Source organism: Capra hircus, chromosome 6, assembly GCF_001704415.2.
Source record: "Capra hircus breed San Clemente chromosome 6, ASM170441v1, whole genome shotgun sequence".
Lineage (NCBI taxonomy): Eukaryota > Metazoa > Chordata > Mammalia > Artiodactyla > Bovidae > Capra > Capra hircus.
Genome location: NC_030813.1, coordinates 66,933,459 through 66,947,671, shown reverse-complemented (window position 1 = coordinate 66,947,671; position 14,213 = coordinate 66,933,459). Strand labels below are relative to the sequence as shown.

Here is a 14,213-nt window from a genome sequence, read left to right as displayed (position 1 = left end):
GTATCCAGTCGTCCCCTCAGCATTTTCGCTTGACATGTCAGACTCAACATGTCCAAATTGTAATTTCTGATTTTTTTCCCCATAGTCTTGCTCCTTCAGTTGTCTTCTCCATCTCAGCAGATTGCAGTTCCTGTTGTTTGGCTGGGTGGAAACTTAAAGACACCATAGGCTCTTGTCTTTCCCTCACAACTCTCATCTAATGGACCAGAAAACCCTGCTGGTTCTACTTTCAAAGTATGTCCAGCGTCTAATGATGTCTTGGCCTCTCCACCATTATCCCTTCTGAGCCACCATCATCTCTTTTTGGATTAAATCCAGTAGGCTCCTACCTGTTATTCCTACTGCTTCTGTGGCTTCTCTGGAATATTTTCAGCACAACAAGCAGAGATCCTTGAAAACATAAGTCAGATCACACCACTCTTCACTCAAGTCGCCGTGTAATGAATCTTATTATCTAAGCTACAAAATCTTTGCAGAGCCTTGTGTTTGGGGCTTCCTGTCTTCTCTGCCTGATCCCTTGCTTCTTCACCCCTTTGCTGTCTCTACCTTAGCCACTTGGTCTCCTTGGTGTTCCCCATACCTGCCAGCTGTGTTCTGGCCTGACGGTCTTTGCTTCCTCCCTGAAATCTTTCCCTGAGATTTCATTAACTCCCTCCATCTTTGAAGGTGCTGTTCAGATGTCAACGTTTAACTTGGAGGCCTGTCCTACCCCAGGCCCACATCTGCTATCTCTCTGTTGTACTTTTTTTTTGCTTTATGGCCCTTATCATATTCTAACCTAATATATAATAATTTTCTTATTTATTATGTTCATTGATATATTCTCATCTTTACAAAGCAAGGGATCTTTCTGTATTCATGCTCCTAGAATGACAAATTGGTTAAATAAATGAGTGAAAAAACTTAGAAAGCAACATGCTGCTGCTAAGTCACTTCAGTCGTGTCTGACTCTGTGCGACCCCATAGACGGCAGCCTACTAGGCTCCTCCGTCCCTGGGATTCTCCAGGCAAGAATACTGGAGTGGGTTGCCATATCCTTCTTCAACATAATCCTTGTCAATTCCATATGGCAGATAGGGAAGTGATTACATCTACCATCGACAACTTAAAATGTCCCTTTAGATATTTCTGTTTTCCAAAGGGTCTTCTCTATACTGCGCCTCAGGGAGATTCAACCAAGTTTTTAACCTCTCTTTCTCTCCCCCAAGACATTGCCCGACTTCACTGGCTCCTCTCTGTCTATGGGGATTTCATTCTTTTCAGACAGAGCTTTCTGTAACCCATCCATACCTACTCTAGATGTCTTGAAAGTGGAAGTGTGAAGTGCTCAGTCATGTCCGACTCTTTGAGACCCAATGGACTTTGGTATCCAACAAAAGGAAGGGCCTTCCAGTTCATATGACTTAGAGGGAGGAGTAAAGACAAAGTTAATTATTGAGCACCCACTTGGATTTCCTCTCTCCTTTCTCACCTCTTGGGCTTCTGTCCCTGGGTTGGAAAGATGTCCTGGAGAAGGAAATGGCAACCCACCCCAGTATTCTTGGCTGGGAAATCCTGTGGACAGAGGAACCTGGTGGGCTACAGTCCATGGGGTCACAAAGAGTGGAATACAACTTAGCGACTAGACAACTACAACCCTCACCTCTTATCTTTCACCCCACTCCTTTTATCAACCTATTATAGGGAAACACAATGCTCTCTCCAAGAAGTATTCTTGTATCACCTCATTCTTTTTCATATGGTCAAATAGCTTTGTAAAAGGTAAGAGCAATGGTGGTTTATAGTAACTTAATTTTGAGCACCATGTGGAATGAAGGGCTGATAAACTCTCGGTCAGTAGAGGCTCAGGCAATGCTGCTGTTGTGTGCCAGGTTGCTTTTCTCTTCAGAGATAGAGTTGAATTTGAGCTTTAGGCTTTAAGCAAGGACTCAAAGGCATGTTGAATGAGGATACTATGCAGTCAGAGACCAGTGAGTAATTTCTGAGAAAAAACTCTAAAAGTTAACAGGCAAAGTAATAAGAGGATTTGCTGATATACATGCTGTATTACAGACAGAGAGTCCTGAGAGGGCTGGAAGCAGCTGCAGAAAATCTGAAGTTTGTTTCAGGCTGTAGGTGTTATTTCAGCAGTTTGTTATCAGAAGCAAAAAGATTGAAAAGAGCGGATCATCCTCGGGTATATACTCTTCAGAATCCATGAGATTCTGAAGTCCAAGTGATTCATAATTGTCTTCTTCATTAGGATATGTAAACTAGTATCTTAAGCAATATATCTTTGTATACTGCTATTAGTATATTAATATTAATTGTCGTATCTGTAAATGGAAGTTATTTTGGTGATGAAGCATCTTTAGTTCTTAAAATCCCTTTATTAGATGATGGTCAGTAGAGTATATGCTACATGAAGGTGAAGTCGTGTTGTTTTCTTTACTGCTATATCTGGCATTACTGCTAGAGTCATGCTTAGCACATAGGAGCTAGTAAATATTTTCTCAATCAGTGAATGAACCTGCCACTGATCAATCTGCCATTGATCTAAAGTCCAGTTTATACACTGTAGAATTGTAGATGATGTTAATGAAAATGATGTCAAGATTGGATAGCGTGACTTCACCTCTGGGAATATCCCTTTGTCATCTTAAGGACTCAGTCTAAAAGCTATTGGAAGATGATTGTCATAAGACAGTGACAGTTATGGTTGAAAAATCTCTCATTTAAAGAGATTTTAAGAGCTCTCTCAGGGTGTTTTCCAAAAAATTGAAAGCTTACAAAGAATGTCATCTCATCTTGTCTAATTTACCTGAAGGACAGATATTTATCTTTTGTTTAGAAAGGAAAAGGCAAGTTTGAGTGTTTACCTGAACCTGGTACCCTTGAACTGAGTGCCTATCAACCGTGCAGAGAGTGGCTATGGTGTGAAGGATTGGGCCTAGAGCCTAGACCTCATGACTCTGGGGTGTTTTCATGGATTCTCAGCTCTATGGCTTTGGGCAATTGCAGTCTTAAGCACACAATGCTCTAGTTTCTCTGTTTGTAAACTACCACTTACCCTGAGGAAGTTGTGATAGAATTCCTGCTTGTGTAGATATTGAGCACTTTAGAACTTCTAAATGAGATATGTCTGATATGTTTTGCTAGTTGAACTGTTTTACACAAAAGTGAAGATTCTGAATACAGGTTAAGAAGACATCAAACAGAAAGAGAATGTACAAAGATATCCTAGCTGTACAAAGAGTATTGATTAATGAAGCTGTGAACATCCAAAGGACTTGCAAAGGGAGAATAAGAATAAAGAAACAATTTTCAGTGTCTTAAAATCACGGACAGCCACTTCTCCAACTGAGAAACCACACAAAAGAAGTCAGTTTCTGCTGAATCAGCGAAGACATGGGATGTCAGTAATCAAAACATGTCAGCAGTGTCATGTTTTAAATTTGATCCAGATTTTATTGAACCTTACACACGAATGGCTTTATTGGAGTAGAATATATGGGGTCTTAGAGATGAAGCCTAGATGTTAGGAGCTATTTAATGTTGAACTTTGAGCCACATTTCCCAAGGAATCATCAAACCACAATGTAGGGAATGCAGTCATTCTTCTGAGGGGTTGCAGCTGCTGAAATGCAGACAGATGGAATTTCTGCACTTTCTAGTGTAGAACAGAAACAATCTCACAATAGGATGCACACTTACTCTTTGAAAACTTTCTCTTAACCCTAAAGAGACACTATTGTATAGACTGGCCAGTAATATCTTTACTGTTTTGGGTTTTCATTTTATATCTGGTTTCCTGTATGGTCTTGAGGAGTTTCTGTCTGTAGCTACTGCTGCTGCTGCTAAGTCGCTTCAGTCGTGTCCAACTCTGTGTGACCCCATAGACGGCAGCCCACCAGGCTCCTCTGTCCCTGGGAGTCTCCAGGCAAGAACACTGAAGTGGGTTGCCATTTCCTTCTCCAATGCATGAAAGTGAAAAGTGAAAGTGAAGTCGCTCAGTCATGTCTGACTCTTCGCGACCCTATGGACTGCAGCTAGAGGAGTACAATTCTGGGCTGAGTCCTCTCAGTTCAGTTCAGTCGCTCAGTCGTGTCTGACTCTTTGTGACCCCATGAATTGCAGCACGCCAGGCCTCCCTGTCCATCACCAACTCCTGGAGTCCACCCAAACTCATGTCCATTGAGTCAGTGATGCCATCCAACCATCTCATCCTCTTTCGTCCCCTTCTCCTCCTCTAAGACTCTATAAACCTTAAGCTTGTTGTATGTCTTGGCAGTTGAAATCCATAGATGCCATTTGTATTGATACAGAAATCATGGGATATAATGGAAATCCAGATTTTCATTATTGATACTGTGAAGGTTACACATGAATTACCATCATAAGAAACATACCAAATTGACTGGTACTTAATGTTCAACAGGGCTTCCCTGGTGACTCAGATAGTAAAGAATCTGCCTGCAATGGAGGAGACCCAGATTTGATCCTTGGGTCAGGAAGATTCTCTGAGAAGGGAATGGCAACCCACTCCAGTATTCTTGCTTAGAGAATTCCATGGGTGGAGGAGCCTGGCAGGCTATACCCATGGGGCTACAAAGTGTCATGTATAACTGAGCAACTAACATACTTGCACTTTTACTTAATGTTCAACAAATTGAAACTCTGATTCTTTGATAACATTGCAAGATAATCCATTAATTGCATTTTTCCTTTGCCTTGTGGCAATATATTTTGCTCCATTGAGATGGAAGTGACTTTTTCCCTTTAATTAAGAACCTCCTGAGTGGCAGCCTCTCTGCTGGGGAATGTGGAACATGTAAGCGTCATGGACCTTACTGCCTGGAATGTTTCTGAAGTTTTCTGTATTTCAGCTTGTGAGTTAAATGTTCCATATTTCTTATTTCCCTTTAGTTAGACAACAAGATTCATCTCATCAAGGAATACACAGTTCCTTAAATACAAAAACTTGGACTTATTCATAATGATTTACTTTGTATGAAGGCCAAGAAATAAGATTGCTGGGTCAAAGATTATACACGTTTAAAAGGCATTTGATGCAAATTGCTAAATATTGAAGTGTATTTTAACACCCATTTTGTTGAATTAATTTGTCCTTTGAGTAATGGTCTCCCTTACAAGTATCTTTCTAGCTTCTTCTCCCACATTTTATGTCTAATGTAGTTTTGAAATAATTGAATATTTGTTGAATTTTGAGGAGAAAAAGAACATAATATTTAAAGCAAAGAACACCAAAGTGCAACCGGGTTAAGGAACAGAAAAGAAAGAAAATATTATTAGCTAATGTTGTTTCACATTCCTTATGCCAAAATAGGCTCCAACATTTTTAACTGGCTTTTTTATTAAGCCCAGTTAATAAATATATTTCAATACAAGGCATAGGATCTCTATGCCTGTGTTCAAGCACATATCAACTATTTGTATCTAACTTTCTCTGCATGACACTGATTGTTGTAGAAGGATTTTAAATGTTCAATAAATTTCACTTTAAAATAAGTTTCAGTTATTAAAGAAAATGCTCCCACTTGGTATCTTTCCGCACATAAGTTGTGCAATAGACAAGGCCGCTCTCTTGTGCTATGAAAGCCCACTGGCGAATTTCCTTTCACTTTTCTCAGGCAAACACTTTGTATTCTTCTCAGGTAATTTTACAATTAATGTTCTGGAAAGCCAGAGAGGAATTGGTGACAATGAAACCGAGGGGGTTGGGAAACACATCTGTTGAACATCAAGAGAAGGTTTTCTTTCTGTTCTTTATTTCTCCTAATTAAAAAAAAAAAAAACCCTCTTATTTATTTTGACATTGCTTTTCTGCCTCTCTCCTTTTTTTTTTAGCGCTCTGCAGAGGGGGCGAGAGCTTTCTGTGCACCAGTGGCATCTGTGTCCCCAGGAAACTGCAGTGTAACGGCTACAACGACTGCGATGACTGGAGTGACGAGGCTCATTGCAGTATGTGACAGGCGGTGTGGGGGTTGTCTGCAGGGATATGGCTTCTATTCAGGGGCCTGGAAACCAGAGCATTCCATTGTCTAGTCCTGACAACCCGGTGCTTGGGTGGACTGCTGTTAGTTTGCTTTTCTTTAGTGAGCAAAGTGTTTATCTTCCCCCACCCCACATGACAGCTGCATGTTTGCGCTCCTTTCAAAAGCCTGATTCCATTAGGAACTTGACAGCTAGATGTGTTTTGGAACAGGTCGGGCTCAAAGTGTTTTTCCTTCAAGTATCTTAAAATTGGAAAAAGGCTTTTCATTTATTTTCTTTGGGTGAGGATTTTTGTTTTTGTTTTTAAAGTTCTAAGAGTATAAAGGTCAACTTAAAAAAAAAAGGATATTTTTAATAGGAACATTTTTTACCCTCATGATTTTTAACATTCGTGACACAGAAAACACAAAATTTCTTGTTTGTTTATGCTTCCTCTCAGCCTGGAGAGAGTTAAGGCATGAACCAACTGTTCTGTGTCTATGGATCAGTAGATTCAGTCTTTAAACATCCTCCACTTTCTTATCATTGATTTGGTTGGTCGTTTTGACCAAAAACGGTGGTTTGTCCAATATTGTATGTGCTTGCTTGAGCTGCCTTACAAAATACCACAGGCTGAGACTTAAACAACAGAAATGTATTTTCTCACAGTTCTGGAGGCTGAAAAGTCCAAGATCAAGGTCCGACAGGGTTCAGTTTCTGATGAGATTTCTGTTCCTGGCTTGCAGGTAACTGCCATATGCCTGTGTACTCAAATAACCTCTCTGGGGGGAAAGCAAGAGAGGGGGAGAAGGGGAGAGGAGGGAGGAGGTAGGGAGGAGAGAGCTCTCGTGTCTCTTCCCCTTCTTATAAGGGTATCAGCTCAGTTGAATTAGGGTCCCACCCTTCTGATCTTTATCACTACTTCACAGGCCCTGTCCGTCACGTTGGGGATTAAAGCTTCAACATGTTGCTGAAACTCAGCCTCTGTTCACTGGTACAGAGTAGAAACGCAGAGACAGACTTTTGGGTGAAATAGAAAAGAGTAGCTTTAATTGCTTTGCCAGGCAAAGGGGGCCTCAGTGCACTAATGCCCTGAACTGTGTGACCCACCCTGAAGAGGGTAGTGAGGAGTTTTATAGAGTTTAGGACATGATCAGCTCATGGATAGGGCTTCCCTGGTGGCTCAGACATCTGCCTACAATGCTGGAGACCTGGGTTCAATCCCTGGGTCAGGAAGATCTCCTGGAGAAGGAAATGGCAACCCACTCCAGTATTCTTGCCTGGAAAATTCCATGGACAGAGAAGCCTGGTAGTCTACAGTCCATGGGGTCGCAAAGAGTCGGACACGACTGAGCAACTTCACTTTCACTTTCAGCTCATGGATAGGTCTTGGATTGGTTGGCATCAGGTAAGTTTCAAGCCTTATCAACCTTCTGGTTTCAACCAGTCTAAGGTCTGTGTTCTTGTGGTCAGCATTTTTCATCTGGAGGGGTCTGCTTCCTATAAACACGACTTACAAGTGTGTGTCAGGCATTTATCTGTATCTTTCAGGGAACTGGAAGTTTGGTGATTCTGTGAAGTGACAGAATTGTAGTCTAAATCGTTACCGGTCCCCCAGCCCAACAGCTGTTCTTTGTTTCTACATCTTCACATTTCCCAGTCATTAACTCTTGAGTCAGACAAAGACAAGGGCACAAGGCTTGTACATGGTTTCAAACCTATAAATTTTGGGAGGACACAGCCTTTCAGTCCACATCAAATGTGTATTCAGATCTCAAATTGGTTTGCAATTATGCAACAGATAAAATGGAAAAATTAGTCTCAAGAATACATTGCAGGATCTGCCTCCAAAACAAGCCCATATGCAATGGTGTTTGAATTGCTTTTTAATGGTTATATGACCAGCAATTGTTACTATGGGAAAAGCTGTGTTTTCCTTCCTGTAGGAGTTGCCAAAGCTTTATAAGAGCTCCTCTCAATTGCTCATCTCAATTGAAAAATTCCTCTGGTGTGTTTGCCAGGCGGGCCAACTCTTCTTCCATATGAAGGCTTCTAGGACATTTATTTGTCATAACTCTTGAAAGGCAGTAGATTGTGGTAATATTTAGTTAGGGTCAGTATTTCCCAAACTGGTATTCCATAGTACCTGAGTCTTGAAAAATGCCTGGGAAAAAAGCATGAGAAATTACGTCAGTCAGATCTCAGTTGCTTTAGTCATATCCAGCTCTTTGTGACCCCAGGGACTATAACCCATCTGGCTCCTCTGTCTAGGGGATTTTCCAGGCAAGAGTGGGTTGACTGTAACCCGCCAGGCTCCTCTGTCCAGGGGATTTTTCTAGGCAAGAGTGGGTTGACTGTAACCCACCAGGCTCCTCTGTCCAGGGGATTTTCTAGGCAAGAGTGGGTTGCTGTTTCCCGCTTCAGGGGATCTTCCTGACCCAGGGATTGAACCCATGTCTCTTGCAACTCCTGCACTGGCAGGGGGATTCTTTTACCACTGAGCCACCTGGGAAGCCCTGATTTACTTCCTAGAGAGTTACAGTACATATTTGCTCACTAAAGTTTCTGATAAATCCCAGTTTTTTTTTTAAACATTAATTTTATCTTAAGTTGGCATTTCCTCAAAATTATTTGTTTACATATTACCTCACATTTATTTATTCACGCATTTATTTATTTTATATAATATCTAGCATCCTATAGAATTTCAGTTATGTTGCTCATATTCTGTTAGAAATGTTTTCACTAAGATATTTGTCTTTATAACTTGGAATTCTCTCTTCAGAAAAACCTATGGTACATGATTGTATATGAAAACCATTTTTTTATGGGATGTATATTTACACTGGGCTTCCCAGGTAAAACTAGTGGTAAAGAACCCACCTGCCTGTATAGGAGACTTAAGAGATGTGGATTCAGTCCCTGGGTTGGGACGATCCCCTGGAAGAGGGCATGGCCACCCACTCTAGTATTCTTGCTGGGAGAATCCCATGGACAGAGGAGCCTGGCAGGCTACAGTCCATGGGGTTGCGAAGAGGGGGACACCACTGAGTGTCTGAGCACATATTTACATTAGGTAAGCAAACACCCTCTTCCAACAACACAAGAGAAGACTCTACACATGGACATCACCAGATGGTCAACACCGAAATCAGATTGATTATATTCTTTGCAGCCAAAGATGGAGAAGCTCTATACAGTCAACAAAATAAGACCAGGAGCTGACTGTGGCTCAGCTCATGAACTCCTTATTACCAAATCCAGACTGAAATTGAAGAAAGTAGGGAAAACCGCTAGACCATTCAGGTATGACCTAAATCCAATCCCTTATGATTATACAGTGGAAGTGAGAAATAGATTTAAGGGTCTAGATCTGATAGATAGAGTGCCTGATGAACTATGGAATGAGGTTCGTGACATTGTACAGGAGACAGGGATCAAGACCATCCCCATGGAAAAGAAATGCAAAAAGCAAAATGGCTGTCTGGGGAGGCCTTACAAATAGCTGTGAAAAGAAGAGAGGTGAAAAGCAAAGGAGAAAAGGAAAGATATAAGCATCTGAATGCAGAGTTCCAAAGAATAGCAAGAAGAGATAAGAAAGCCTTCTTCAGCGATCAATGCAAAGAACTAGAGGAAAACAACAGAATGGGAAAGACTAGAGATCTCTTCAAGAAAATTAGAGATACCAAGGGAACATTTCATGCAAAGATGGGCTCAATGAAGGACAGAAATGGTATGGACCTAACAGAAGCAGAAGATATTAAGAAGAGGTGGCAAGAATATGCAGAAGAGCTATACAAAAAAGATCTTCACGACCTGGATAATCACGATGGTGTGATCACTCATCTACAGCCAGACATCTTGGAATGTGAAGTCAAGTGGGCCTTAGAAAGCATCACTACAAACAAAGCTAGAGGAGGTGATGGAATTCCAGTTGAGCTATTTCAAATCCTGAAAGATGATGTTCTGAAAGTGCTGCACTCAATATGCCAGCAAATTTGGAAAACTCAGCAGTGGCCACAGGACTGGAAAAGGTCAGGTTTCATTCCAATCCCAAAGAAAGGCAATGCCAAAGAATGCTCAAACTACCGCACAATTGCACTCATCTCATATGCTAGTAAAGTACTGCTCAAAATTCTCCAAGCCAGGCTTCAGTAATACGTGAACCAGGAACTTCCTGATGTTCAAGCTGGTTTTAGAAAAGGCAGAGGAACCAGAGATCAAATTGCCACCATCTGCTGGATCATGGAAAAAGCAAGAGAGTTCCAGAAAAACATCTATTTCTGCTTTATGGACTATGCCAAAGCCTTTGACTGTGTGGATCATAAGAAACTGTGGAAAATTCTGAAAGAGATGGGAATACCAGACCACCTGACCTGCCTCTTGAGAAACCTATATGCAGGTCAGGAAGCAACAGTTAGAACTGGACATGGAACAACAGACTGGTTCCAAATAGGAAAAGGAGTATGTCAAGGCTGTATATTGTCACCCTGCTTATTTAACTTCTCTGCAGAGTATATCATGAGAAACGCTGGACTGGAAGAAACACAAGCTGGAATCAGGATTGCTGGGAGAAATATCAATAACCTCAGATATGCAGATGACACCACCCTTATGGCAGAAAGTGAAGAAGAACTAAAAAGCCTCTTAATGAAAGTGAAAGTGGAGACTGAAAGAGTTGGCTTAAAGCTCAACATTCAGAAAACAAAGATCATGGCATCCGGTTCCATCACTTCATGGGAAATAGATAGGGAAACAGTGGAAACAGTGTCAGACTTTATTTTTGGGGGCTCCAAAATCACTGCAGATGGTGATTGCAGCCATGAAATTAAAAGATGCTTGCCCCTTGGAGGAAAAGTTATGACCAACCTAGATAGCATATTCAAAAGGAGAGACATTACTTTGCCAACTATGGGGCGGCAGCCGGGAGGAGCCACCCCTTGCCCAAGGCCAGGGGCAGTGGCCTGGAGGAGCAACCCCACGTCCAAGGAGCGGTGGCTGCTCAGGCCCAGGAGGGCCTAGAGGAGCTATCCCACATTGAAGGTCAGGAAGGGCGGCAGTGAGGAGATACCCTTTGTCGAAGGTAAGGAGCAGCATCTGCACTTTGCTGGAGCAGCCGTGAAGAGATACCCCACGCCCAAGGTAAGAGAAACCCAAGTAAGATGGTGGGTGTTGCAAGAGGGCATCAGAGGGCAGACACCCTAAAACCATACTCACAGAAAACTAGTCAATCTAATCACACTAGGACCACAGCCTTGTCTAACTCAATGAAGCTAAGCCATGCCTGCAGGGCAACCCAAGATGGGCACGTCATGGTGGAGAGGTCTGACAGAATGTGGTCCACTGAAGAAGGGAATGGCAAACCACTTCAGTATTCTTGCCTTGAGAACCCCATACTTTGATAGGATACTGAAAGAGGAACTCCCCAGGTCAGTAGGTGCCCAGCACGCTACTGGAGATCAGTGGAGAAATAACTCCAGAAAGAATGAAGGGATGGAGCCAAAGCAAAAACAATACCCAGCTGTGGATGTGACTGGTGATAGAAGCAAGATTTGATGCTGTAAAGAGCAATATTGCATAGGAACCGGGAATGACAGGTCCATGAATCAAGGCAAATTGGAAGTGGTCAAACAAGAGATGGCAAGGGTGAACGTCGACATTCTAGGAATCAGCGAACTAAAATGGACTGGAATGGGTGAAAAGGTCCGACTAGTCAAGGCTATGGTTTTTCCTGTGGTCATGTTTGGATGTGAGAGTTGGACTGTGAAGAAGGCTGAGCACCGAAGAATTGATGCTTTTGAACTGTGGTGTTGGAGAAGACTCTTGAGAGTCCCTTAGACTGCAAGGAGATCCAACCAATCCATTCTGAAGAAGATCAGGCCTGGGATATCTTTGGAAGGAATGATGCTAAAGCTGAAACTCCAGTACTTTGGCCACCTCATGCGAAGATTTGACTCATTGGAAAAGACTCTGATGCTGGGAGGGATTGGGGGCAGGAGGAGAAGGGGATGACAGAGGATGAGATGGCTGGATGGCATCATGGACTTGATGGACACGAGTCTGAGTGAACTCTGGGGGTTGGTGTTGGGCAGGGAAGCCTGGTGTTGGGCAGGGAAGCCTGGTGTGCTATGATTCATGGGGTCGCAAAAAGTCAGACATGACTGAGCGACTGAACTGAACTGAATTTTGCTATGGATTTGGGAGCAAATATTATACAAAGCACCTACAGTACGGATTTTAAGTGGTTCAATATAATTATATACAGTAATGGGAGTTACAGTGGAATCTCTTGTTTATCCCCTAATTATGGCCCATGTTGTGTCATATTCAATTCTACAGATGCCTCTACCTCTGAGGTAGGCCAACACTGGCTTCATCTCCCATTGCATGCAACATTACACTCTGAACAGTAAGAGGAGCTTTCTGCTGCATTTGTTGAAAGAGTAAATTTTCCCAGTCAGTCACTAAACAAAGAAGGTATTATTATTATTCTGTAAGGTAGTCAGCAATGTCCCAGGAGTGGAAGAGTTTATTAAGGAAGATACAGGCTTTCCTTCCTCATGAACATACTTCAAAAACCATTTGGCTTGGTTCATTGAGGAAATACACCCTTTCAGAATACTTGTTCATGAAAATACTTACTTAGACATTGAAAGCTTTGCATGTAATTGTTGCTGACCTTACAAGGACATCTGCATCTGCAATTTAGCATACCAGAGCCTGTGGTACTGCAGCGTGTGTGTTTATGGAAGGGGCCACCCTCCTGTTGTCACTATGCTGAAGTGAAGGAATAATGTCACGTCTGACTTAGGGCATGGATCAGAGCTGGAATGCAGCCCACAGATACTCCCAAGGGGAGAAGGAGGTTTTGCTGGACATTCTCAGTTGGAGCTCAAGGATTTACCATGTTCTGAGGGTTCTGACAGGTACAGGAGGAGGACTGCCTTCCTAGGAAGGAAGGGAAGGGGTTTGCTGTTTGAGTGAGTTCTCAAATCAACTGTGCTGGAAGCATTTACCTACATGATATGATTTAATTTTCAGCAAAGGAAGTATTACTCCTTTTTGTTCAGGTACAGAGGTGAAGCTCATGGCAATGAAATAATTTGCCAGTGGTTCCAAGTGCCAGATTAGAACCCACTCCTGAATGGGTCCAAATTAAATTATTTTCTCTTAATTGTGCTGCTTTTGACTTGCCAATGTCCAGAAAGTGCAAATTTGGTGAATGATTGTGCTCAGATCATTCATATGACAGGAAAATGTTTAGTTTGGGTGCTCTGTTATGTTGAGGGAGAAATTTGTCTTTACAGTGGCTCACCAGGTGTCTGGGACTGCTTACTGACCTCCTCCCAACTCATTTTGTTGTGTTTCTTGATCTCTTCCTTGCGTGTGTTAGTTGCTCAGTCATGTCCAACTCTTTGCGACCCTGTGGACTGTAGCCCGCCAGGCTCCTCTGTCCATGGAATTCTTCAGGCAAGAACACTGGAGTGGGTTGCCATTCCCTTCTCCAGGGGATGTTCCTGACCCAGGGATCAAACTCAGGTCTCCTGCATTGCAGGTGGATTCTTTACTGTCTGAGACACCAGGGAAGCCCTGTCTGTTCCTTAAGTACTGGTAAAACGGACAGGTATCCAACCGCTGAGAATTTTACTGGTGTACAGAAAAGATTTTTGAAAATTAGGACGTGCTTTTAAAATTTCTAGTTTTGTGACTTGAAATAGGCTACGTCTCACCCCTTGGTTTTCCTTGTCATCAAGACCGGCAGCACAGTAGCATCTCCAGGAAGCCCCACTTGCAGAAATTCTAGCTCTGTCAGTCTGGAGGGGGCGCCCCGGCAGCAGTCCCTTTGTGAAACTCTGCCACTGATTCTAGAGCGCAGTCAGGTTTGAAACCACTGCACTAGAGGGTGTCTGGTGTCTCTTTTGTTGCTAATATTCTATCATCTTTTGATTCTGTAACCAGCTCTAGAACAGCATCCTATATGTAGCAGGTGCTTAGCAAATGAAAAAGCCTCAGGAAAAGGGTTGTCACAGGGAAAAGAACCGCCACAAAGTCCTCATACTTTATGCCATGTAAACCAATGTCAAATAATTTCAGGAGTCATTCACTCTGAATTTGGGGTAACATTGGTTGTTACCCCATTTATTTTTGTGTACTGTGGTAAACTAATTATACTGAGTTAGCTAAATATACTAGTTAGCTTACTTAGTTATACTAATTATCATACCGATTAATACGAGGTC

At 42.3% G+C, this 14,213-nt stretch overlaps 1 protein-coding gene across 1 annotated transcript in view; it reads left to right on the top strand.

Annotated features, from left to right (window-relative positions):
* Positions 1 to 14,213, top strand: part of CORIN (corin, serine peptidase) — a 301,718-nt gene that overhangs the window by 190,316 nt on the left and 97,189 nt on the right. The window contains exon 6 of the mRNA XM_018049422.1: positions 5,848 to 5,961. Within this exon, the coding sequence (XP_017904911.1) occupies positions 5,848 to 5,961 (114 nt within the window). The remainder of the gene's footprint in view (positions 1 to 5,847; positions 5,962 to 14,213) is intronic.